Genomic DNA, 26,114 nt, shown 5'->3' on the forward strand with positions numbered 1-26,114 from the left:
GGGTAGGGCCCACATTGTCAGGTCTAGGTGGCATCAGCGGTCACAAGGAGGAGAAAATGTTACCTTCATCCTGGCCTCAGGGAGTCCCAGTCTGGTCGGGGAGAAGCCTCTGCCTCCGAGGTGATCACGTCTACTCAGGCCCTGCCCTGGGAGCCCCAGTCTTACAAAGGGTGGCTGGGCTTGTGCCCTAGGCACATGGACAGACAGAAACACAGGGCCAGGCCTCGTGAGAAAAAAAGTATGGCCAGCCGACGCAGGGAGGGGCACCGAGGAGTCGTGCCTGGGACGGAGGTTCTCTGGAGTCATATTCCTAGAGTAGGAATCTACTCTAGGAATGTTGGCCTGGGAGAGGAAGTGCAAACCAAGTTGGGGGGAGAAAGAGTGAGGCCCCCAGCCTGCGAGGAGACAGCAGAGGTGAGGCGTGCTCTGGAGACAGTGAAGATCAGGGTGCCGGCTCTCTTGGGGAACCAGTGTGAGGCCAGACCAAGGGGCGGGACCTGGGAACTGCTTTGGGCTCATGAGTGGGGGAGGGGGAGACAGTGTCAGGATTTCCCTGGCCGCCAGGTGAAGTCTTTGGAGAAGGAAGGGAAGCTGGGGGACAGACTTTGCACCCCGGCCAGCGTTGGGAGAGGGACTTCCTCATTCTTCCCACAGAGCTCTCCGAGTGCCAGGGGAAGCTCCAGGAACTGCACAGACTCCTCCAGAGCCTGGAGTCCCTGCACCGAATCCCCTCAGCCCCTGTGATCCCCACACACCAGGTGAGGTCCAGGGGAGGAGGCAGGCTCCCGTCCAGGGGTCTCTCTCCTGCTTGTCACGTTCATCCCATCACTTCCCTGGACAGGTCCCTTGTTCCCCTTATGTCACTGCTGTTTTCAGGAGAGCCACACATCTGCCTAGTTGCTTCTTCTCCCATGTCCATTTTGCCTCAAGGCCGTCTCTCTGCCCCTTTGGAGCGACCCCTTCCTCCTGTGCCCACGTACCTGCCAGGATGTTGGTCTTCTTCCTCTGGGATGTCAGCTGTCTCTGCACCCTCCCCCATGACCACCTGCCCCTCTCCTGGCTTTGATGGTTGCTGCCCCTTTTCTCCACCCTAAGAGTGAAACTCCCCCCACCTCGACTTGCCAGGCCTCAGTGACAACGGAGAGACCCAAGAAGGGGAAACGGACCAGCCGCATGTGGTGCACACAGAGCTTTGCCAAGGATGACACCATTGGACGGGTGAGGTGGGGTGTAGACCCTAGGCACAGGGTGGGATGTTCTGAAGGAGGCTTCCTCTTCAACCCCTCCCCTCACCCACAGGTCGGTCGTCTCCATGGCTCTGTTCCCAACCTCTCTCGCTACCTGGAGTCTCGGGACCACTCAGGACCCCGTGGGCTACCTCCCCCAGACTATGCCCACCTGCAGCGCAGTTTCTGGGCCCTGGCGCAGAAGGGTGAGTGTATGACGGAGGGCGACGAGGAGCAGGAGGGAGAGGGGGAGGAAGAAGAGTCTGATGGCCCGCCCCTGCCCCCACAGTGCACAGCTCCCTCAGCAGCGTCTTGGCTGCCCTCACTGCCGAACGGGACCAACTGAGGGACCTGCACCAGGATTCAGAGCTGTCCAGGATCGGGGTGAGGCTTGGGGACATGGTGGCTGGTGAGAGGAGATGGCTTGAGGCTGAGTCTGCAGGCCTGGGGGTGCAGGCAGATCTGGGCTGGGAAGGGGGTGTGGCACAGGCAGTCTCTGCATGGCAGAGTCGGGAGGGCTTCATCCTGTCCCCTCATCCTCTCTTTGCAGGTCTCTGAGGCCTCAGCTGGCCCGAGGCGCCTCCATTCACTGTCCATCTCCTCGGACACGACGGCAGACTCTTTCAGTTCCCTCAACCCTGAGGAGGTAGGAACTGGAGTGGGCTGTGGGGACCATTTCTCCTGGGCCTTCTGTCCTAGCAGGAGTGAAGGCATGGTTGGTTTTCAGACCTGAAACGGAGCCTAAAAATTCTAGCTCCAACCCCTTTCACATAAAATTGGCAGCAGCCACATCTTGTTCATCCCTTAACAGTGTGCAGAGTGCTTTTACTTTTCATTCAAAGGCCTGTGAGGTGGTGATTCTTCCCTTCAAGTTTGTAGATGAGGAAACTGAGACTCAAAGAGTATAATTGATGGGCCCAGGCTCCCACACTTGTGGACCGGCTGAGTGGAGATGTAGGGACTGAGCACAGACTCTAGGGCTCTAGTCCACAGGTTTGAACTTGGCTCCACTGCATGCCAGCTTTATGACCTTGAGCCTCAGTGTTCTAATCTGCAAAGTAGGGGTAATAAGTACATGTACCTCGTAGGGTATCAAGATTGAGTTCATGCAAGCAAAGGGCTAGGAGCTGGGCTCCGAGTTGGTGCCCAGAAAGTGTAAGCAGTTATTGTGGAACCGTGTCTCCTTACTCCCACGCAGGTGTTCATTCCACTGCGCTCGCCCCTGCTCGACAGGTTTCAGACTCAGACAGTCAAAGTCCCTCTCAAGGGAGATGTCAAGCAAGGGGACCCCTGCTTGACTCTCCTGGCTTGGCCTCTGGGACCTTACACCCATCCTGCTCTCACAGCAAGAAGCTCTGTACATGAAGGGGCGAGAGCTGACCCCCCAGCTGTCCCAGAGCAGCATCCTGTCCCTGGCTGATTCCCACACAGAGTTCTTTGATGCCTGCGAGGTTCTCCTATCCGCCAGCTCTTCTGAGAATGAGGTGAGGAAGGTGGGAAGCTGGCAGTAAGGGGAGGGGACCCTGCAAGTATAGGGGCGGGGTCCAGAGAGACTAGGATCTGTAGATTCCCAAACCCTTTCTGCCTCAGCCGCCGTCTCTGGGAACACGTCCAACACCGCTGGGTTTGAGAGGCCCTGCTCAGAAATCTGTGCCGGGGACTCTTCTTCCAGTTCGATGTGCTTTATCCCCATTGGCTTCTCCTGAAACTGCTGCCTCAGCTCCACCCCAGCCAGCTTCCTGTGACCCTATTTTAGACCCAGTGCTCCCCTGACTGCTCCTCCGTTCCCCCACCCTGCTGAATCTCAGTAATCCCCAACTTCCCTTCCATTTGTGTCTTGCCAAATCTCTGAGCTTTCTCCCCACAGTCGAAAGGCCAGACCCTCCCTCTCCCAAGGTGGCAGGTGATGCCAGGCCTCCTAGGGCTGTGTCTTAGGACTCAGACCACCCGCCTCCCAAATACGTTCTCTTCCCCTTCCCACCAAAGGGCTAGCTGGGCAGTCTTGCCAGGCCCTGGGCACTGCCCAGCTGCCCAGGGGAGGCCCTGTCTGCCCGGCCTGTCATCTGTCCCGGCCCAGGGCTCAGAGGAGGAGGAGTCGTGCACCAGTGAAGTCACCACCAGCCTGTCTGAAGAGGTGCTGGACCTCAGGGGAGCTGAGCGCTTTCAGAAAGGTGCCAGCCAGGTGTTTGGGCAGGGAGGGGCTGGAGGTGGGCAGAGAAATGGTGTTGTCCAAAGCCCAGGCCCCTTGGGGAGGCAGTCCCTTGTGGTAACTAGTGAGCTAAGGCCTTTGGATGCTGACTCCAGAGATGACCCTAAGGGGTGAGGAAAGCTAAACTGTGAGCTATGGCATGTTCCAGAAGTGGCTCCGGAGGTGGGACAGGTAGGGGCTGGCCTCTGTTCGGTCTTCTGAGAAGGTTCACATAGGGTCTGAGAGAGAGAGAGAAGATCACACCTTGCCACTTTTTAGTAGTGTGACTTCAGACATGCCATTTTACTTCTTGGAGCCTGTTTCCCCATCTATAAAATCGGCTGAATAATATGCACCCTGACATCAGTTTCTGTGTGTATGAAAGGAATAGAAGGCAAGAGTGGGGATTCTGGAAGGGCTTCTGGGGTACAGGGTCTCCCCGCTGCCCACCTAAACCCCTCGGGAGCTCATTGAGAATTAGATCCCCAGCGCCCTGCCCCACAGAGAGTTGAGACTGGGTCTTAGGGTGGGAGGCAGCTGGGCAGTGGGCCAGCCTATGGGCCTCCTGTGTCAGGATGCCGGGAGAGTGACGTGGCTGGGGTGGGCCCCAGGGGGGTGTGTTCCAGGGAGAGCTCCAGGGCCGCCCCGTCGCCGCCGCCTTCCCGCGGCCAGCGGGCCGGGGGCCGACGTGAGCCTGTGGAACATACTGCGTAACAACATCGGCAAGGACCTGTCAAAGGTGTCGATGCCTGTGCAGCTCAACGAGCCACTCAACACTCTGCAGCGGCTCTGTGAGGAGCTCGAGTACAGCGGCCTCCTGGACCAGGCCAGCCGCATCGCTGACCCCTGCGAGCGCATGGTACCAGCCCCGACCCACCCTCGGGCCCAACCTGGCTACCTCGTCCTCTTGACGGCTTCTGCCTCCCAAAAAATCCTGGCCGGGCTGCTCCTTGCCACTGAAGTTGTGCCTCAGTACCCCAGTCCTTGCTTATGGTGGGACGGCATCTCCTTCTCTGGTCCCCAGCACCCCCAGTGGCATCCCCCTGCCCTTCCTCCCTCAGGTGTATATCGCAGCCTTTGCTGTCTCTGCCTACTCCTCCACGTACCACCGGGCGGGCTGCAAGCCCTTCAACCCTGTCCTGGGGGAGACCTACGAGTGTGAGCGGCCTGACCGAGGCTTCCGCTTCATCAGTGAGCAGGTGTGGGCCCTGGAAGATGGGGGCTGGCTTCGTAGGTGTCTGGGGCAGGGACGCACCTGGGCTCCAGAGGGGCCAGGTTGTGGGAGAGGAAGGGGGCAGTTGGCTCAGGGCCAGGCACTGGGCCATATGGTGGAAGTGCAGAGGGTTCTACTCAGAAGAGCTCCCTGCTTAGTGTGGGAGATGGACTTGAAACAAGGAGTTAGTGTACCAAGTTCCCGAGCGGGGATTATGGAAGCTTATAAGAGGTTCTTCAGCTCCCGTTGGGAAGGCATGCTCTAGGTGATCTTGAGCTAAGTCTTGAAGGACGAATTGGAGTTCACCGGGAGTATGAGGGGCTGAGGAGAATGGGATGTTTCAGACAGCGTAAAGGAACAGATGGAGCATGTTTGGGAGGAGGTAGAGACGGGGCTGGAAGACGAGGCAGGCTCTGAGGAGCCCTGTAGGTAAAGGTAGGGAGGGATTTGTTTGTTTCAAATCCTAAAGGCTATGGGGAGTCCTTGGAGGGTTTTAAGCAGTAGAGTGACATGCTCAGAATTACATTTTATAAAGAACACTCAGGCAGTGGTGTGCGGACAGATCAGAGAAAGCCATTAGGAGGCCATTTCAGTCATCACCCTAAAAGCTGATGGGGACCTGCACTTAGGCCGTGACAGCTCAATTAGGTGGACGGAGGAATTCAAGAGCTATTTATGTGTTGCCCTTGACAGGACTCAGTGGTCAACGGAAAATTCTTACAGCTAAGGAGTAGGGGAGGTGGTTGATGAGAGGGAGAAGGCTGGGGTAGCCGCGAATTTCTGGATTGAGGGCTTCAGTGGGTGTGCAACAGAGCCAGTCAGCAAGATGGAGAGAATGTGAGGAAGGTAACTGAATTAGGGAGATTCCTTGTCCGTCCATGGGAGCTTGATTTCCAAGGGGAGATGTCCAGCAGGCCCCGGGGAATGTGGGCCTCGAGCTCCTTGGAGAGAACTGGGTGGGGCTGACAGATCGGGGAGTCACCAGCTTAGATGACAGGTAAAGTCCTAGACTGCTCCCAGGAGAGGGTCTGGAGAGGAGGGTGGGCAGGGAAGGTGGAGGAGGGAAGGGAGGGGGAGGTCAAATGGGCCATGGGACTCAGTGGGGGTGTCACCGGCTTCCTGACGAGGGAGATTTCAGACAAAGGCTGGGGGCCGAGGCTGGATTACAGTTGGCATAAAGTGGAAGTAAAAAAAATATATATATACAGATTATTTCCAAAAAATGTTACCATGAGAGAAAGAGGAGGTAGAGAGAGTGGCAACCAGAGGGGGCGGTAAAGGGTGGCGGCAATTTTTTTGTTTAGATTTTAAATGTTTTTGAAAACATGATGACACGTGCATAGAGTCCGATAGTGTGTACAATAGAAAATGAGCCCCCACCCCACCCGTCTGAGGGGAGAGCTGCTGCCCATGTTTGTTTTATGCACGTGTGAGAAAAGATGTACCTGGCTAGAAAGAAAAGGGTCACTCTTTTTAATATGGAAGAAACAGGAGATATTTCTATTCAGAGAGAAAGAGAAATGTAGCGGGAAAGACTAAAGGGCAGAGGGGCGGGGGATGGGAGGAGTGAGGCGGCTGCAGGGAGGGGTGGGAGGCAGCATGGAGGAGAGGGGCCCTCGGGTGGCAGGGGGTCGGGATGGGAGCCTGTAAATTGGTGGAAGGCATTGGCCTCTCTGTTCTCCCTCTGAATGTGGTTTGAAGAGTATGGCTTGGGTGTAGGCCCTCAGAGGAGGACTGTGGTGATGCTGAGGGCCTAGGTGTCGACGTGATGTAGAATTAGAGGTTTCCCAGCGTGTGCTGTGTATCTGTTTTGTGGAAGGGTAGGGGGTTCTGAAGAGCAGGGACCTGGGACAGCATGGAGGAGGCCGGTCATTGCCTGGAGTTGTGGCGAGTGATGGCAGCAGGTTGTTGAGGGTGCTGGGTGAGAGGGCTGGAAGAGACAGAGCAGTCTCAGCTGGGCAGGAAGGAGGTGGAGACGGGGCTAACAGGCCACAACAAAGCAGAACAGCCAGAAGTCTTGGCAGGAGCCACAGGCAACAGGAATGGAGAAAGGATCAAGCCAGGCAGGCTTGTAGGATTCAGGAGTTCAAGGTTCCAGATATGGAGCTATTCCAAGGAGCACAAGGCCAAGGTTTTCCAAGGGTGTAGTATGGAGGTTGCAGGGTGGTGATCAGTTTTGGGGGAGAAGAGGGTGAGGAAGAGGGTCCTTATGGGACAGTTGGCTTTCAGGCAGGGCATGGTGGAGGCCCCACCTGTCACTGCTAGAGGACTTTATAGGCTTGAGCAGGGGTTCTGGAGGGCTCCATGACTTTATAGGCTTGAGCAGGGGTTCTGGAGGGCTCCATGACAGGGGTAGCAAGGAGGGCTCCAAGGGGGAGTGAGTGAGAAGGCAGAATGGAGGGGCCTCATGTGAAAAGAGAGGATGATGGAATTTGGGTGGTGGCCAAGGATGACAGGGACAAGAGACCTGGAACTAACTCATCTTCTGGTTGGCAGGGAAACAGGGGCTGGAGGTAAGGGACTTTGGGGGACCCTGGGGTCAGGAGAGGACCTTATGGTCCTCAAGGGCAGCCTCGAGAGAACTTCTTTGCTTACCAAGGTCTCCCACCACCCCCCTGTCTCGGCGTGCCATGCAGAATCGGAGAACTTCATCTTCTGGCAAGGTGGGTGGGGGTGCACGGTAGGGTGGGCCTGGGGGTGAAGGACAGATGGGGGAGGGGCTGGAACACTCTCTCGTCTAATCTCTGCTGTCCCTCTCCCTCCCCCACACCAACTCCAGACATGAAGTGGAAGAACAAGTTCTGGGGCAAATCCCTGGAGATTGTGCCTGTGGGGACAGTCAATGTCAGCCTGCCCAGGTGAGTGTTCCTAAGTCCTCAGCAACCAGGTACAGTCCACAGGCCATCCTCCAGTCTGGGATGGGGAGGTAGTAGGAGGGACAGGATAGGAAGGTCTGGCCTTAAGCCGCTTGGGATGGGGCAATGTCTCTATATATTTTGCACCTATATTTGCCACAGTTGCCAATAAAGGTGAAAAATCATGGTAGAGCTGGAAGGGCTCATTGAGGTCATCTGATGCAGCGGCTCTCACACTTTTTTGACCATGACTCACAGTAAGAAATGTGTTTGAGATCTCAAGCCAGTACATGCATGTGTGTGCACAGACCCATACATGTAGACAGACACACACACACACACAGAAACCTAAATTAATCTCAGGACTGGTCAGAAGCCACATTTAAGACCCCCTCATCCAGCTCATGTTACAGGTGGGAACCGCAGCCAGAGGAGAGAAACTTGCCCAGCGGGATCCAGGAGTGAGCCCGAGGCCAGTGCAGGGGTTCGGGAGCCTGGGCTTTGGGGTCAGAAGTCCTGACTGGGAGTCCTCATTCTGACAATAGTTATGCAAGCGGCAAAAGACTTGAAGCCTCAGAGTCTCGAGTTCGCTCTTCTATAAAATGAGAGTAAGGAGTAACACTGATAGAAGTAGGGAGTGAACAGGGAAATGGAACACTCACCACCGTGCCCGGCACCCAAGGCCACGGGCCCTGTCTGTGTTTTGACCCCCATGACTTAGGCACATAGGAGCTTTATCAGTGAATGGAAATGTGTTAGGTGAATACTTTCTGGGAAGGTTGCCCTGTTTTATAAGTCACCCTTCATGGCACAGCCTGAACCAGACCCATGTGACCTGTTCCAGTGAGACAGGTGCTCCCCAGCTGAGGGTGGCACTTGTTTTCCAGAGCCAGCCAGCCAGCTGCCCTCCCATGCTCTGTCTCTCTCAGGTTTGGGGACCACTTTGAGTGGAACAAGGTGACATCCTGCATTCACAACATCCTGAGTGGTCAGCGCTGGATCGAGCACTATGGGGAGGTGCTCATCCGGAACACACAGGATAGCTCCTGCCACTGCAAGATCACCTTCTGCAAGGTGGGCACGCCACCCTGACCCTGCCTGGCCACCCCTAGCCGCTCACCCTGGTGAAGGGGAGGGGACACCTACCTAAGCCCCCGACCCTTACCCCCACCCCAGGCCAAGTACTGGAGCTCCAACATCCACGAGGTGCAGGGTGCTGTGTTCAGCCGGAGTGGCCGTGTCCTCCACCGTCTCTTCGGGAAGTGGCACGAGGGACTGTACCGGGGACCCCCACCCGGTGGTCAGTGCATCTGGAAACCCAGTAAGTGGATTGGTCGGGGAGGCCTAGGCAGGGTGAGGGCAGCTATGACATAGTCCTCCTGCCCCAGCCCCTGCCTTTCCCCCCAGACTCAATGCCCCCAGACCATGAGCGAAACTTCGGCTTCACTCAGTTTGCCTTGGAGCTGAATGAGCTGACGTCAGAGCTGAAACGGTCACTGCCTTCCACAGATACGCGGCTCCGGCCAGACCAGAGGTCAGTGCTAGGCGGGCCCTGCCCTAGAACCACCAGGCTCCTCCCTCCCGCACGTGGGTTTCTGTGTAGAGCTGGGACTTTGTCTTTCTTTCCTTGAGTGCCTCAGGGAGATGGGGGCCTGTTTGGCGGCAGAGCTGGGCGGGGGATGGAGGCCTTGGATTTGGGGGCCCCTGAGGGGTCAGTTCTGCTGACAGTTGTCTGGTTACTCAGGTACCTGGAAGAGGGGAACATACAGGCCGCTGAGGCCCAGAAGAGAAGGATCGAGCAGCTTCAGCGAGACAGACGCAAAGTGATGGAGGAGAACAATATCGTCCACCAGGCTCGCTTCTTCAGGTCACTCTGCCCTTGCCCTGGGTCTCTGCAATCCAGCCTCCCGCTCCTCCCCTCTGGCCCCTTCCTGCTTTGAGTGGGGCCAGCAGTTGGAGGCAGCATCTCAGGAAAGCCTTAATTCTGGATGTTCACCATTCCCCTTCCATGATTCTTGTCCCCCAGGCGGCAGACGGACGGCAGCGGGAAGGAGTGGTGGGTGACTAACAACACGTACTGGCGGCTGCGGGCTGAGCCAGGCTATGGGAACATGGACGGGGCCGTGCTCTGGTAGCCCTGGCCCCGGGGGCAGGAGGCTCCAGTTCTTCCCTCCTGCCTCCACCCTGGACACGGACACACGGGTGAGGCCAGGCTCCCCAGCTCACTGCCCTGGAGACCAGAGGGGCAGTCCTGGCTCTGGCCCTCCCCCCTCTGCTGGCCAGAGGGGCTGCATCTCAGCCCATCACCCACCCCATGGTTGGGGTGAGAAGCAGGATTTGAGCTTCCCCAGTCTCGTTGCTCCCATAACCAGCATGTAAGACCCTTCTTGCTTTTTTACTTTCTTCCTTCCCCCTTGGGGTACTTGGGGGAGAGTCCAGGTTCTCCAGGATCTGCTCCCCATTTCAGTGCCTTCATAGGACACAGGTGACCCCCTGATGTTCCCCAGGCCCCCTATGCCCAGGGCTCTGGCCCCAGATGTGCGGTTCGAGTGAGGGAGGGGAGGAGGCAGCCTTTTCTTCCACCTTGTCCCTCCCAAGCCCCTCTTCAGCATCTTCTCCACTGGCCCAGGGGGCCTCCCTTTGCTTGGTCCCTAGGGAGGCAATCTCTCCCATCCTCCGGGATCCCTTTCTCCCAAACCGTGGAATGCCTGCAGCTTTCAGGTCTTTTGGCCCTGGTCCTCGAGCGGTTTCCTTGAGGACCCACCAGGGTCCCCCCAGAGCAGATGAGGCCTCTCCAAGAGGTGGGGAGCAGACTGGAGCAGGCTGGGCGCCTGGCCTCAGACCCACTGGGAGTGAGTGAGCACGTGTGAGAGTGTAAGTTTGTGTAGAAGAGTGTGTGCGTGCACATGTGCCTGTGTACTGCTTGCAGGCGAGCAGGGTTCCCAATGTAGCCCGGACCTGGGTGTCCACCACTGTTGCTGCTCATTTTCACACGGTCTGCCTCTGACCAAGGTGAATTGCTGACATTCCAAGCTCCAATAAAGACTGTCCTAAATGTTGGCCTGTGACCGTTCACTTAAACACATGTGCGCTCAAGCTTAGTGAAGGCCCACAGCTTCCCACACACACCTGGGCTAAAAATCCGATATCATCTCTTCCTTAATCTTCACATCCTGTCGTACTATCTCAAGTATCCCTCAGCGCTGGCCCTTCTCTTGACTGCACCTGGCCTAGGCTGGGCCCTTACCGACCCTTGCCTGGACTATGGCAATTGCCTTGGAGCTCCTAGTCACTCCGTTCTGACACTGGCTTTCAAGGTGAGATTTTAAAAGAGAAAAGGTGACACCTCGTGCCTAGTTCAAATACATTCATTGCTCTTGAGTGTCTAGAGGAAAAATCCAAACTCTTCAACCAGGCAGAAAACTATGTGGTCTCTGTCCTGCCCTGGCATAGAGTGTTGACCCCTCCCCGCCCCTCAGTTAGGGCTGTGCCCTCACCCCTAACCACCCAAATCAGTGAGTGTCCAAGGAAAAGTGGGAGGGACCAGAAGGGACTAGAGCATGGTCCTCAGCCCCTGGGGCTGTGAACCGGTACCGGTCTGTGGCCTGTTAGGAACTGGGCTGTGCAGTACGAGTTGAGTGGCAGGCGAGCAAGCGAAGCTTCATCTGTATTTGCAGCCTCTCCCCAGCGCTAGCACCACCTCAGCTGCACCCCAGATCATCAGGCATTAGATTCTCAGAGGAGCACTGGTCCCTGGTGCCCCAAAATGGGGACTCCTGGGCTAGAGAACAGGGCAAGCTGCAGTTTCTCCTGCTCCCCCATCACCTAGGCTGAGCCCAGCTGTCATTTCAAAGCTGTGCGATCCTGGTCAAGTGCCTTACGCCTGTGTTCAGAGACCTCATCCTCTCATTTAGCTTCTTATGTGTCTCAGAGGAGAATGTATGTGGAGTGTCCAGGCTCCTGAATTCGTCAGTTGTCTCCTAGCCCCTGACCCCACCCGACTGTAACAGCAGGCCTCAGGCTCTGCCTTGGTTTGATGGATGTCCTAAGAGCAAGTCATGCTTTCTTTGGGGGGTCGCAAGAACAGAGGGGACCCCTGAGCTATGGCAGCCCAATCCTAGTCCTTTTTACCCCTCCCCCAGCCCCAGGAGAAGAGTGGTGGCCCACATTTCCAGTTTATTTCTAGAGAGTGTTAAAATGAACACATTTGCCCTGACACTACATACTAGAAATAACCTATCAGGCTCCCCGAGAATCCGGCAGTGGCTGCGGCCCAGCTCAGCAGTGATAAATGACAGCGGCAGACACTACTTAGCAGCCCACGTTCCTGCAGGTTGCCAGTGCACTCAACTTCTGCCCACCTTCACTCTTCGGAGAGCATTCACTGGGTCAGGAAACCCCTTCTCTGGGAGACCCAGATATCCCCGACCACTCCCAGAAGCTGCCCAGGAAGTCTGGGAGAGGGTGGCAGGTCCCCTTTGCTGGTGTCTCCTCCCTGCCAGGTAACAACTTCCCCAGGACAGCTGGTCCAGGACCACCCCCCGCACAGAAAGCCCTCTTAAGTTTCCACTAACATCTCTCCTGCTTCTGCACCGCCCCGCCCCCGCAAAGCCATCGCACTGGGGCAGGCACCCTGAATTTAGTCTTATCCCCTAACTTTAAACTTCCAAAGAGAAAGGCAGGTGGAGTGGAGAGCAGGAAGAGGCCCACCCTTAGATCCAGACAGGAGGTGCCTCAGCCAGCGCCCGCCCCACGGGGCTGGAAATCAGTGGGGTTGAGGGAATGTGATACCCGACTCCTCATGGACAACATTCTGGGTATCTAGGACCCTGGAATTCCTGACCAAATTGCTTCTAGATTACAGTGCAGGTATTTCCCAGGCACACCTTGTCATCGACTGTGCCTGCCAGTGTGTGTAGCCCCTCCCAATGCATGACAGACACAGGGGTCAGCCATTGGCCTAGGGCCAGGTCTCCCTACACTGGGGAAGAACTTGAAGGATTCTGAGAATTCTAGATTCAAACCTGGCCTCTCAGGTCACAATGAAGATATATTTTGTCAAGGTTGGAAGATAAAACATATTTAAGTTGTTCGTTTGGTTTAAGTCTTTAAGTATTAAACATGATATATGGGTCTGCATTTGTATTCCTGTCCTGAGCCCTCCGAGTGTTGGGGGGCAGGCCTGGGAAGGTTCCTTGTGTCATGCTTCTGAAGGGTGTATGTGCGTGTGCGGTGGGGTGACCTTCATTGTGCCCTCCTGGGAAGGATAAGTAAGAATGGGGATGAGAAGGAAGCTAAGCCGGTGCCAGTTTAGCAGAAACTTCTTGGCTGATGGGGGAAGCCACCTCACCTAGGACCCCTGGAGAGAGAGAAGGTGAGATGTGGCACGGGCAGGTCACATTTGCCTGCCCTCCCTTCTCTGCCACTTAGCAAGGTACTCCAGACTCAAGGCAGCCTCTCTCTTCCAAGCTCGGCCATCAGAGGCCAGCGCACTCCCCTCCACCGTCTGTGAGGCAGGGACAAGCACTGGACTAAGGCAGAAGGTATGAGTTCTGGGCCTGGCTCTGCCACTTATTCCCTTCCTCTGGTTCAGCCTCTATAGAGTGAGCACAGTGATAATGGCCCAGCTCCCTCAGTTTCCCTCCATTGTTAAAGGAGATAGTGGGACTTGGCATCGTCCAAGCAATGGAGCACCAGACAAGGGTGACTTCAGATGACCCGGGGAGGAGCTCTGCTGTCCCCACCCCTGGGGCCTCCCAGTGCAGCAAGTCCTCGCTGAGCGAGGGAAGCAGGACTCCTGCGCAGGTGTGCAGACGCAGTTGGTGCCCCACGTTTCCCAACGCTTTTGCCAAGTAAAGGAGGATACGAAGCATCTTCACAAAGCATGGGAGGCTCAGGCATTGGTCAAAGGGCGGGGTTCAGCACCCCTCAGCTCTGTGGTCCCCTGCACCATCCATCAGTCCCTGAGACAAAACACAGCCTCTTTACGTCTTTAACTGTCTGATCCCCTCCCCAGTTAAGGAGCCTCTGGCTGTGGGGAGTTCCAGCTCCATCCACCTCAGACACACAGAGAAACCTGGCTAAAAGGGCCAGAAAGTTCAGGAAAAGCGGGAAACCCAGGCTGGCAAAGAGGACGGTAGAGGGGGCAGAAACGGGTACTTGTCTCAGGCGTGAACGTCATCGCGTGCTCTGGCACCGACACGGGGTGGCCCGGAGTGGAAGGTGGCTGGGGCGCGTGGTGGTGACAGCCGGCTTCGCAAGAGCCTGGAGGGCAGAGCCGCGCCGCAAAACTGGGCAGCTCGGGTGCAGCTGGCGGGGTGGCCGCGGGGCGGAGCCCGAGGACCAGAGATGGCGGAGCGCCACTGTAGGGCTGGAGGGACTCGGCGCGCCGCGTCCTTGGTCGCCCCTGCCCGGAGCGGCGCGGTACCCCGTCAGCTGCTGGTGGGTAAACTCTGCTGGGATGAGGGAGAGAGGGCTCGGGCGACCCCGGCGCCGGGGCGCGCCAACCGGCAGCCGGAGTTTCTGAGCCCTCTTTCTGCGTACACGAATGCGGGTCCCTCCCTGGGGCTCTGCCCAACCCAGGACCTTGGCGCCCAGCCTCTAGCCCTCCCCCTGCAGAGAGGGCAGACCCAGGGCGCCCCAACCCTGGACGGCCTTTCGCCCCTCTATCTCAATGGGCGTCCGGTGTGTCCTGGGATGACCATCTGGAAAAGGATGTCCTGATCGAGACGAGGATGGAACGGGGGCAGTATGGGCCCGAAGAGGGGAAAGGGGTGAGAACAAGAAGTGAGAAGGCAGGGATGTCTGCAGGTAGAAAAATTTAGAAGCCTCTGTCATGGAGAGAGGGTGTGGTGGCAGAATTCCCTTTCTAGGTTGTCAGTTTCTCCTTGGAGTTCTTTCAAACGACAACAGCGTAACATAAGGTTTTTTTTTTTTTTTTTTCCCTCGTCACCCCTATTCAAAATAACGCATTGTTCATTGTTGGAAAATTAGAAAACAAAACAACAATAACACATGGTTTTAAAAGTATGTGTACTATTCCATTGGAGCATAGGATGTTTAGATTTATAACCTTTAAAATATATTATAATCACACGGTAATGGAAATCCTTGAAGCATTGTCTGCATCTGATCTTTTTTAGGCTAAATTACTAAACATGAAATTATTAGATCTAATGCAACGGATTTCAAGCCTGGCTGCACATCCTGTTGCTCCAAGAAGTTTTACTAAAGACCATAACTCCAGTGGCCCAGTCATCACCGACCTTCACCACTCACTTCCAGACTCTACTAACTGAAACGGACTCAAACTGTCTACTCATTCAGACTATTTAACTTGTTCATACTTCATAATAACTTTATTTCTTAAGTATTACTCAAATAATAATGGTTTTTCTTTCTTCTCTAGTGGATTTTGCTCATTTGTAGTCTAAGAAAATGCCCATTTCATTCACATTTCCAAGTATATCAGTATGTGTTGTTCACTCATAATTATTTTTATTAACCCAGTAGCTGTTACTAAATCTCATTCTTAATTCTCAAAATTTATTTCTGTCTGAAGGCTACATTTTTTTTTTTGAAAACTGATAATATGAAATGTTGGAAAGGATATAGAACAATTGATCTCTCACACACTGCTGGTGGGAATATACATTGGTACAACCACTTGGGAAACTATCAGTACCTATAAAACCAAAATTCTTATACCCTAGGACCAACGATTCCTCTCCTAGTCGTATTTCCAATAGAAATGAATGCACATGTTTCCCAAAGGACACATACAAGAATATTTGTAACATTCATTATTCCTTATTATCAAAATATTGGATACTTCCCAAATGTCCATCAAGAGGAGAATGGATACATAAATTGTGGTGTGTTTACACAATGGCAATCAAAAGAATAGAGATACAAAAAAGAAAGTACTGCTACTTACAACCCAATGAATATAACAGACATAATACTGAGCAAAAGAAGACGTACTACATAATTAGTGACATCATTTATAGAAAGTTTTATGGTGATAGAAAACCAATTAGTGGTGACTGTTACAGAAAGGGGTATTGGCTGAGAGGGGTTCCAGTGGAGGCTTCTGGTGTGCTGGAAATGTTCTAAATTCACCAAGCTATACGTTTAAGATTTGTGCACTTGATTGTACATAATTTAGCTCAATACAAAGTAAAAAAGAAAAAAAGAAAAAGCACTTCTGTTTTGTAATATTTTCCCCAAATGTGAATTTCTTTCTCGTGAACTCTTTACTTCCTTCTTTTTGTTTCATATTTTATTAACAAATCTCATTTGGTTATTTTTAAAAGTTTATTATTTCTAGAGTGAGCATAATTAAATAACACATGTTGTTTGGCCAGAATTGTCATGGCTGGCTTTTCCTAGGGTTTTCTCAATCATTGTTTGAAGATTATTATGAACCTTCTCTCAAATTAAGTTTTAAAAATGCAAATAGTAATTTTCTTATGTCACTATTTTTTTCTGAAGTATTTGTATTTAATTCCATATAATTTCCTTACAGATTATACAATCTATAAAGTAAAACAACAAAAGAAAGAGAAAGCAAAGCAAGATGCTTATGCCTGAAGCAGAGCAAGGCATAAGGTGAGCAGGGTTCCTTAAAATTTTTCATGTCAAAAGTACAATACAACTGTTAACTGCTAAATTTTATTTTATTCCCTCCACAGAAAACACTAGAGAAATACATGCTGACTTTCTACGAAAAGTGTAAAGGGATTTTTTTGTTATGTGTAACAGGCACAATTATTTAAAGTTAGTAATTTTTTTGTTTTAAATTTATTTTTTTAATTGAATAAATGATTTTAATTTTCTCCCTGTATACCTCCCCCTTAAAGTTAATAAATGTTTATTTAAGGAATTTCTCATGTTGTGATTCCTTCCACTGCCTTAGTTCCCCTTGAGTTTGAGTCTTAATCCCTTTTAAAATAATTTTTGCTCAGTCCACAGTTGTCACGTCAGTCAGTCCTATAATCATTGGGACCCAATTTCTTCAAGCAGTTTACTTTTGAGCCCTAAAAGTTAAATCGTAAGAAGTACTTTGCTATTTTGGCAAATGGCCTAAAATATATTATTCCTTAATTGTTTCTAATATTGAAAAGTCTTATTACATCCAGTTTTTACTTACTGAGCCTAGCAGAAAATGTTACAGGTCTCATTGTCACCACTGCAATAAACTTACTGTGATGGAAGCATAACTTGTGTCTCAATGTAGCCACATTATTATTTTGCTGTTTTCAATTGTGGTAAAATACACAGAACATAAAACTTGTCATCTTAACCATTTTTAAGTGTAGTTATATACTTCTGCAAGCATCACCAGCATCCATTCCCAGAACTTTTTTCATCTACCCAAACTGAAATTTTTTACCCATTAAACAATAATACCCCATTCTCCTTTCCCCCCAGTCTCTGGCAACTACTGTTCTATTTTCCATCTTTATGAATTTGACTCCTCCAAGTGTCTCTGTGTAAGTGGAATCATACAGTATTTGACAGGATTTCGAAGAGGTCAGTGTTGCCTAAAATATGAGCGTTACATAGGGAGAAAAGTATGTTTTCAGACTCTTGAAAATCCTATTGGCCGCACTGAAAGAAAATAAAAATATTTTCTTATTTTTATAAGGTAGCAGAATACTTGAGGTGACTCTGATCTGTCCAGGGTGCTGATAACTCACAGGCCATCTGCCAAACAGATGGGAAAGAGTTCATACTTGTTATGATATTAGCTCCAGTGGCTTTATGGCTTCCAGTTTCAAGTAGAACTGAGGGTCCAGACTCTTCTCTCCCATTCCTCACCCTGAAGAAAATTAAGTTAGAGACATCCTATCTTGAACCCAATAGATTAGAATCCCAAGGAGCCTTGAAAAGAATTACAAAGCTCAAAATGAAGCACGACTACATAATACCTTGGATAAGAGTATATGAACATTGGGCTGAAATTTGAAAAGAATTATAGTAATAAATTCACAGTTCAGGATAATGGCAGCTCTGGGGGAGACCAAGAGAGCTGAACAAAGAAAGAGGATGCAGATAAATGCAAAATTATTGGTATCATTTTGGGTCTTAATTTGTGTTTGATTCATAGGCATTTATTTAAATATCACTTTAAGTCCTAGGTATATACCACGAGTATTTTTATATGCACCAAACATGCAATATAAAAGATAATGACGGTTAATAATATTCCTTAAACAAATCTTGAAAGGAGTTATACCTAGGGAGGTATTTGCCTGCTGCTGGAAGAATCGGGCCACCCGAAGAAATAGAAGTGTCTGGTCTTTCATCTCCCACATCGTTTGTTACTATTGAAAACATGTGAATTGTTAATCTTACTATACTTTTATATTGAAAATAATTCTATATAAAAACTACACTATTTTATCAACCAGTTTAGAAATATCGCTTTGTCACTCTCCCATTTTATGAGACTATTTGACCCTAATTGCTCGTTTGGTACCGTATTGTCGTTTTCACTGCTAGGCCTGTCTGAGCACTTCCTCGGAGCTACTCGAAAATAAGCAATTTTTGCATCATGATTATGTCCCTGGAAATTTTATCCCTGGATATCCATTCGCTATTTATGAGTTTCACAATGCAACAACAACCTATTGTATAAATTTTCACTTTTATTATAAAAATATAAAACAGACGATGTAGAGAGGACAGACGATGAACCTCTATATTTTCATCCCGCAGGCTTAACACTTATCAAACTTTTTGAGAACATATGTTTTTATTTCTCTGGAATAAATGCACAGGAATGCAATTGCTGAGTCCTATGTCAGTTGCACCGTCCAGATGTTTTTGCACGTGCAGACTACATATTACATATATTCTAAAACAGCAAGCATTCTGGAAACATCCTTCTGTGGCTTTCTTTTTATTTCTCCCTCCCCCCCACCTTTTTTTTTTAACCTAATACTGTGTCTTTCCATTTGCTTATGTATAAGACTACATCATTCATCTTAACGGATTCATAATATGTTCCATCGCATGAACTTACGGAAACTGTGGCCTGCACTGAGCAAGACCCTCGGAAGCTGCTGCCATCATTCTCTCCCAAGATCAGTTGCTGCTGCTGCCCCACTCCTACACTGAGATAAACTCACGCCTGGAGTGTGTTCTCTAGCTTGTCACTTTTTCCCCCTTGTTACTTATCCACAATTACTTAGACTTAACTATAAGGACACTAATTTCTTTGCCCTCTATTCTTTATTTATCCCGTCTTGTTCTTTTGTGGCTTCATTATCTTTTCTTTCTGAGCATATCTTTAAATCATTTTTTTTTTTTTCAGAGAGAGCCTATGAGAGTTAAACTTTCTTAGGGTTTGCACATCCAAAAACGTCTTTACTTCGCCTCCTTACTTGAATGTTAGTTTGGATGCATTTAGGGTTTCAAGTTTAAAATTCTGGGCTGTCCTGGCTCTGCCAGTAGCTACACCTCCGTTCAGGTTCCAATTCCCTCTGGTGGTCAGACAAGGACCTGGAGCCCTGGCTTCATTACTGTGTACTCCACCGACAAAACACAATACCATTATCATACCATTATATCTAATAGCTCATGTCTGAACCTCTCCCCAGTGAAAAGGCCTCTGGCTGTGGGGGGTCCCACCTCAGACACACAGAAAAACTTGGCTAAATGGGGCCAGCAAGTTCAGGAAGGGCAGGAAGTCCCGGGCTGACAAGGATGAAGGTTGAGGGGACAGAAATGGGCACCTGCCCCAGGAGTCACCTTCAGCGAGTGCTCTGGCACCAACATGGGCTTGCCGCCCGGGAAGGGAGCTGGGGACAGCCCGCTTCGCAGGAGCATCGGCGGGCAGAGCTGCGCCGCGCCGCCTGGCGGCTCGGGTGCAGCTGGCCCGGTGGCCGCGGGGCGGAGCCGGAGGACCAGGTACGCCGCGGGAACACCGGCCTTGGCCGGGCGGGAGAGACCCGGCACGCCGCGTCCTGGGTCACCTCTGCCCGGAGCGGCGTGGAGGCCCCCGGCTTCCTCGGGGCTGCCAGACTCAGGGCACGCGAAGAAGATGCGAGGGCCGCGGAAGAGATGCGGGGTCCGCGGCCATCTCCCGCTGGAATGCGGGAGGGAGGGCAAGGACACCCGGGCGTCCTGAGGAAGGGCTCAGGCACCTTACATGACTTTGCTTTCTAATCCTTGTAACAGCCTACATGGTGAATACTACTGTCCCATTTTACAGGAGAGAAAAGGGGAAATCAAGACTCCTGCTCTTCCCGAGCCCAGGACTACTTCATCTTTCTGTATTGTTGTCTGTCTCGCTTCCTCACCAGAATACAAGTCCTGGGTGGCAGGGCCCTGCCATCTCCAGGGCCATAGACGATGCTGTTCCAGCTGTGATTCTAAGTGACAGAAGTCTGAACTCCCATTCTGAGTCAGGCCTGGAACGTGGTGGATGTGATTCAATGGAGGCTTTCAAAAGGATTTCTGGCCTGAAGGGTAGGTCGGGGTACTGTCAGAACTTGGAGGGCTTCTAGGACATTGCCCTTGGTATCGACACAGGGAGTGAGGCCTCAGGGGGTAGTAATGCTGAGACCATGCTAAGCTCAGCTCTCAACCTTTCCAGAGCCAAACATTCCTTACACACACACACACACACACACACACACACACACACACCTGAAGCACTTCGGAAGCCCAGACTTGCCTGCCAGAAGGGGGCCCACCTACACTGACACACGAAGCGCAGAGGGCTGGGCAGCCCTGGCTGTCCCCAGTCCTTGATGCAGTTCTTTGAGGACAGTTCTGAATTTGATAGCTTAGGAGTCCTCTTCACTCATTCAAACCCCTGGGTTACTGTAAAGTACCAATAACCTTCCTTTGCCCATATGCTCTAAGCCCTATGGTTTCTCTCAGCTTGCTGGGCGGGTGGCTGGAATTTCCTCGGTTCTGTGGGTTGTTGTAGAGGAGAGTCTTTCCACCTGAGGAAGCTGGAGGAAGCCTCTGGGCTCTCAGACTCCTGTGGGAGGGTGTGAGGGCAGCAGTTCAGCCAACAGTGCCACTTGGGTCAGGGGTAGGCATGTCTTGGCAGAGAAAACCCTTCAGTTTGTTTGGCTTGGAAGGCCAGGCCTCCAGGCAGGCTGAGGACCTGCAAGTCTCTGCTCCTGATCCCATCAAAGAAGCCAGTCCTTCACCAGGCCCCGTCCCTCCCAGAATCACAAACCATAATGGCACTGGGATGATAGCTTCCACCCACTCTGCACCAGCCCGCTCTGTCATCTCCCCTCCGGCACTGCAGCTCCAGGGGTCTGCCTGCCTCTCCTCTAGGTCTTCACGGGGAGTGGGCCAGGCTTCTATCACTGTGCCCACCAGAGCAGACGTGGAGACAGTGGGAGGCAGGAACAGCTACTTAGCTACTTTCTCTACTTTCTTTCCTAGTGATATTTGATTAGTTGTTTTATTTTTACAATGAATATGTTATTTTTTCTTACAATGACTTATTTGATTTTTCAAAAAGGAAAAAACAGTGTGTGATTTGTCATTCTCCCATCATATACAAATATACACGCTTAGAAAAAGTATGTGTGTCTGTCAATGCACATGGGAAAATCTTGAGTCTTTATTATGAAAGTGTGAATGGTGTCACCTCCCAGTAGTTGGACAAAGAGTGGGGACAGGACTTCAGTGTTTTCTTTTGCACCCTTTAGAATTGCTTATATATTTTGCAAGAAGCTAGCACTTCTTTTAGATTTACAATAAATTTGAAAAAAAAGTATTATATATATCATTCAGTGAGTCCACTTTTAGTTCTTATCCTAAAAGAACAAGCATATCTTGACAGATTCATGCGCAAGAATGTTGGCTGCAGCATGAGTTAGAGATCATTTAGAGATTGACACCCTAACCTCCCATTAATAAAAAATTGGCTAAGTAAGTTGTAATCTACTATCCCAATTAAATATAATACAGACTTCATAAATCATGTTTTCATATATTATTTGATAACAAGGGAAAATGATCTTGCTATAATGTTGAGTTTTAAAAGCAGGATACAAATTTAAATGCAGTAATTTATATATACTGGGTGATATACTATATGTCTCTGAGTGGTAGGTTAGGAGTAATTTAGAGTTTTCTTAATTTTGTTGTAAATTTTTTATCTGCAAGAGAAAAACAACAATGATTTAATTACATTCAAAGAATATTTAATCCTGGAAAGGGGTCCATAGACCCTCCAACCCCTCCTCCATAAAATGTCAGTGGCTTGTGCCTCCAACCTTCGCCTTCACCTTTTCCTCCCAACTCCTCCTTTCCCTAATCCAACCACCTCTTGACCCTCAATCCTTTAATTTATGGGACTTGAGGAGCCTTTTCTGTCGTCATCCTATAGCCCACCCCCACCCCCACCCCCGGCATGTCTCTTAGTCATTTATTACATAACTATATAACTATAAGTGGTAGAGGGCCGCCAAGATTGGGGCGCCATGGGAGAGGACTGAGGGCCACAGCCCTGGGTCAGGCGGCGCTCCGGTGCGGGTGTTGAGGGAGGAACCAGCATTCGTGGGCGCGGAGGAAGAGCGCGGGGAGTCTGGCTGCCCCCTTTTCCAGTCCCAGAGCCCGCTACCCACCTCCCGTGATCTCCCTCCCGCATCCCAGCGGGTTTCCCGCCATCCAGTAACTGAGTCCGAGCTCCGAGTCCCCAGCGCCACTCCAAGTAGAGGCGACCCAGGGCGGCCCCCGCTCGGGCGTCTCTGGTCTCCAGCTCCGCCCCGTAGCCTCCAGGCCAGCTGCACCCAAGCCTCCCAGGTGGACGGCGTGGCTCTGCCCCCGACTTTCCAACGAAGCGGGCTGTCCCCACGCGTCCCCGCCACCTCCCATCCTGGGCCACCCCGTGTTGGTGCCAGAGCTCGCGCTGAAGCTGACGCCTGGGAGCGGGTACCCATTCCTGCACCCTCTGCCTTCCTTTTTGCCAGCCTCCGATTCCTGCCCTTCCAGAACTTTCTGGCCCCCGTTAGCCAGGTTTCTCTGCGTGACTGAGGTGTGTGGGACAGGAATTCCCCACAGCCGGAGGTTCTTTAATTGGAGAGGGGTGTTGGTCAGCTAAAAGGATACTGCGTTCTGTGCAGGGTTAGGGACGGATGGTGAGGGGGAACCACAGAGATGAAGGATCCCATTTCTTTTTTTATGATGGTGAAACTATTTTATTCTATATCATCAAAAATAATTAAGCAAATTTACAAATAACTCTAATAAGAATTCTGTGAAAAACAATTTGGAGAAAAAAATATGGAACGCTTCACGAATTTGCAGGTCATCCTTGCTCAGGGGCCATGCTAATCTCCTCTGTATCATTCCAGTTTTAGTATATGTGCTACAGAAGCCAACACCAGGGATCCTATCTTTTGACAGGGAACTTAAGTTCCACGATCTGCTCTGTTCCTGCCCCAACTAAACTGTTAGGTAATTTTAGGAACTATTTTCGACTCCCACATACAGTTGGCAGGATTCCTGTCCCTCTCAGCCTTCCAAGCTCGGATTCCATCTCCCGAAGGAGCCAGTCTGTCACCCATTGTCTGAGCTGGGTGGCATCGTACTTCTCACCCTAGAGATGAGGGAACTGAGACTCAGAGGTGTGACGACAGCAGATGACAGTGCCAGGCATAGAACTCAGGTCTCCTGTAGTATCCAGTGCTCTTTCCTCTACCCCTGACTTCCTCTGTGTGGGAGGTGTTGTGAAGCGGGGAGGGGGTCAGGCCCTATCTGGGCCCCCACAGGGCTGGCCGCAGGAAAGGTGGCCTTGGCCACACTTCCTTTCCCAAATGTCCAGTCTTCAGGGTAGCAGTTTCCAGGATAGTCCTAAAGTTTGGGGATATCTGAGTCTCTGAGGATTAAGAGGGAATGGGTATTGGCGCGCACACAGCCAGAGTTTGGAGATGCACTTATCATCACTGGGCAGCACCCTCAGCCATGATAACACATTTGTGGTCTGGTTCTGATTGACCTGCATTGGTCCACATACCCAAGAGGAAGTAAACGAAGGCAATACATCTATCCCACAGGCTCTCCTTTGTGAATTGATCTCTTTTGGGAAATTGGGTGCCCTCTTGCGGACAGCTGAGGAATTTCACTGTATCGTTTTTATCCTCCAAGTAGTTCCATGACCATTTCCACCTCACCCGCCATTCCATCGCCAACTCCATGTACAGGCGGTTTGAGGGGTCTCTTTATTAAGGATGAAAAGTCTTCTGGAATCTCAAGGCCGGATTTCAGCACATGAAATCCTAATATAGTCTAGACAAACATCTACAAAGCACTTACGTGCTTTACAAATATCAACTCATTTATTCCTCACAGCTACCCTATAAGTACCATTATCATTCATGTTTTAGAGATGTGACAATTATGGCACAGAGAAGTTAAGCGACTTGCCTAAGGTCACACAGCCACTCTGGATTCCACACCCTCAGGCAAGCTGCCTCTCACTGGTGTAGGAAGCTTCATACAGCAACACAGAGACACAGCCAGAGGATGTGTGTGCATGCAACAGAGAAAATCTCCCCAGATCTCTTCCTGGACTCCCCCAAAGCTCACCCTGTACCTCTTGGGGATGAATCTTGTCCTGCCATGTGAATGGAGGGTCAGGAAATTTCCAAGAACCTCCCTTCTTTGACCTTATTGTTTTGTTCTATCACTTCTGAAAGGTGGAAAGTGAGAGAGGAGGCTGGGCTGCTTGAAGTTCTGTGGATCCTAGGGAGAGTCAGAGTTCTCTAAAGCAACATGACCCCATCACTAACTGAACCAGATGCCAGTGTAGACACAGCCTAGCCAAGTGGCATCCACACTGCCTTCCCACTCTCCACCAGGTGTGTGATCACAAGACTTGCCTCTTTTCTGAATCCTTAAGCCTGGGAGTGGGGTGGGGTGGGGTCAGAAGAATCCCTTTCCAGTATTTTACAGATAAGGAAATGAGCCTCTTCCTAAGACCCCCACTCATGTACCACATGCTAGCTGACAATGTACTGTGGGTGTTGGAAGACGAGATACAGAAGTAGGTAAAGAGTAGCTCTCTGCCCCCTGCCTAGTAGAGGAAGGACAGATGAGTAAGCAATAATTGTAATTCAGCGTTATGGGTGTACGAAGGAGGTGACTGCTGCAGGAAAGGAGGCTGGACTCTGCCTGGGTGGGAAGGAAGGCTTTAAAGGAATGTCACTTGAGATTGGTCTTGGAGAGTGGATTGGATTCATGGTGTGGGGGAGAACAGTCCAGGTTGAGCCCCTTGCAGAGAGGCAGCAGTGGGAGACAACAGGGCAAGTGCGGGGAACTGTGAGCATTTTTCTGGCTGGCACGGAGGCTACCTGGGAAAAGGACTGAAGACTGGCTGGGGAGTGGGGTTCAGATCGCAAAGCTTTCGCTTGCCAGGCTAGTCAGTTCAGACTTGACACCATAAGTGCAGGTAAGGGATGGTGTCCACCTCTCCAAAGAGCACAGATGAGGAGGTGCCCTACCATACTCAGTAGGAGCAAGGGTAGGGAGGGAGGCACTGGACATGTTTCACTTAGTTTATTAATATTTTCATTAAGCTTTTACAGAGTTTTCTATTAGTCGGGACTCAAGGCCACTAGGACTCCATCCCTGTCCATGACTTATCTCTGCTTGTCTCTGCCAGTCTCTGTTCTGAAGAGACTTTCTTCACATGGAAGGAAGAGGGCCACGCCCATCCTCAAGCCTGTATCATCTCAGCCAGCAATCCCAACATGAAGACAGCCTCCTCCCCGTGTTTGTGTATTAATCCCAAGGAGTAGTCTGATTAGTTCTGCTTGGTCAGTGATACCTGTTAGTCTAATCACTGTTTCTGGGGACATAGGAAACTGTGCTTAACCTAGCCTGGGTCACATGTCCACCTCTGTAGAGGAGGCATAAGGTACCAACTCACACATCTTCAGACCACATAGAATGAAGAAGGAAGTTTCCCAAAGAAAAGGGGGTGTTGTTATCAGGAGGTGAAGGGGAAGTGAACCAAACAGAAAAAGTTTTAATAAGGAAGCTGCCACTTCTATGGGTTAAACATTCTACTAGATGCTAGGGAGTCAGAGATCAAATCCCATCTCTACCATCAAATAGCTCCCAGTCCAGACAAGTGTTCAGATAATTAGAAGTTATCACAATTTCTAATGATGGGATACGGGGATTCTCTAGACACCTTGGGAACCCAGGAGAGGAGCATCCAACCCAGACTGAGGCAGAAAGACACCAGGAAGACACCACATTCCTCAAAATGTTGCTCTTTGACTGGGTTATGAAAAATAAATAAGGATTAGCCAAGGGAAGAAAGAAAGAAGGAAGTTTAAGGAGAGGAAGTAACGTAAAGGAGCATAAACCATGCAGAAATGGCAAGTTTCTGGCTTGGGCAGAAGGGCAAACTGTTGTGCGATTTCTTGAGAGAGGGGCACGGAGGAGTTTCTGTGAGGTGAGAGGGACTGGAATGTTCATACTGACACATGAGGAGTTTGGGGGTCTTGTGGGTCAGCAGGTGGAGATACTAACAGATGACTGGATCATTTTAGATTTAGAGGTTGAGAGAAAGGATTCGACTGAGGAGGTAAATTTGGGGTCACCCAATGGGTGGGAGTTAAAGCCACAGGAAGATGCTGTCA

General features: G+C 51.0%; 1 protein-coding gene and 2 non-coding genes across 4 annotated transcripts in view; 1 reads left to right on the forward strand and 2 right to left on the reverse strand.

Annotated features, from left to right (window-relative positions):
• Positions 1-10,542, forward strand: part of OSBPL7 (oxysterol binding protein like 7) — a 15,619-nt gene extending 5,077 nt beyond the window's left edge. For both annotated transcript variants that reach the window (XM_011382700.1, XM_011382699.2), the window contains exons 11-23: positions 1,516-1,610; positions 1,777-1,872; positions 2,573-2,710; positions 3,304-3,397; positions 4,026-4,273; positions 4,476-4,613; positions 7,227-7,290; positions 7,407-7,485; positions 8,412-8,556; positions 8,659-8,803; positions 8,890-9,016; positions 9,227-9,349; positions 9,509-10,542. In XM_011382700.1, coding sequence (XP_011381002.1) covers positions 1,516-1,610; positions 1,777-1,872; positions 2,573-2,710; positions 3,304-3,397; positions 4,026-4,273; positions 4,476-4,613; positions 7,227-7,290; positions 7,407-7,485; positions 8,412-8,556; positions 8,659-8,803; positions 8,890-9,016; positions 9,227-9,349; positions 9,509-9,617 — 1,601 coding nt within the window. In that variant the 3' untranslated portion in view covers positions 9,618-10,542. The remainder of the gene's footprint in view (positions 1-1,515; positions 1,611-1,776; positions 1,873-2,572; positions 2,711-3,303; positions 3,398-4,025; positions 4,274-4,475; positions 4,614-7,226; positions 7,291-7,406; positions 7,486-8,411; positions 8,557-8,658; positions 8,804-8,889; positions 9,017-9,226; positions 9,350-9,508) is intronic.
• Positions 10,543-16,646: 6,104 nt separating this feature from the next.
• LOC111732746 lies at positions 16,647-16,775 on the reverse strand. Its single transcript, XR_002777686.1, has one exon. It is a non-coding gene; the product is annotated as a small nucleolar RNA SNORA1 (small nucleolar RNA).
• A 5,965-nt stretch (positions 16,776-22,740) lies between these two features.
• LOC111732745 lies at positions 22,741-22,847 on the reverse strand. Its single transcript, XR_002777685.1, has one exon. It is a non-coding gene; the product is annotated as a U6 spliceosomal RNA (small nuclear RNA).
• Positions 22,848-26,114: the final 3,267 nt, after the last annotated feature.

The sequence above is a fragment of the Pteropus vampyrus genome, unplaced genomic scaffold (assembly GCF_000151845.1).
Source record: "Pteropus vampyrus isolate Shadow unplaced genomic scaffold, Pvam_2.0 Scaffold486, whole genome shotgun sequence".
Taxonomy (NCBI): Eukaryota; Metazoa; Chordata; class Mammalia; order Chiroptera; family Pteropodidae; genus Pteropus; species Pteropus vampyrus.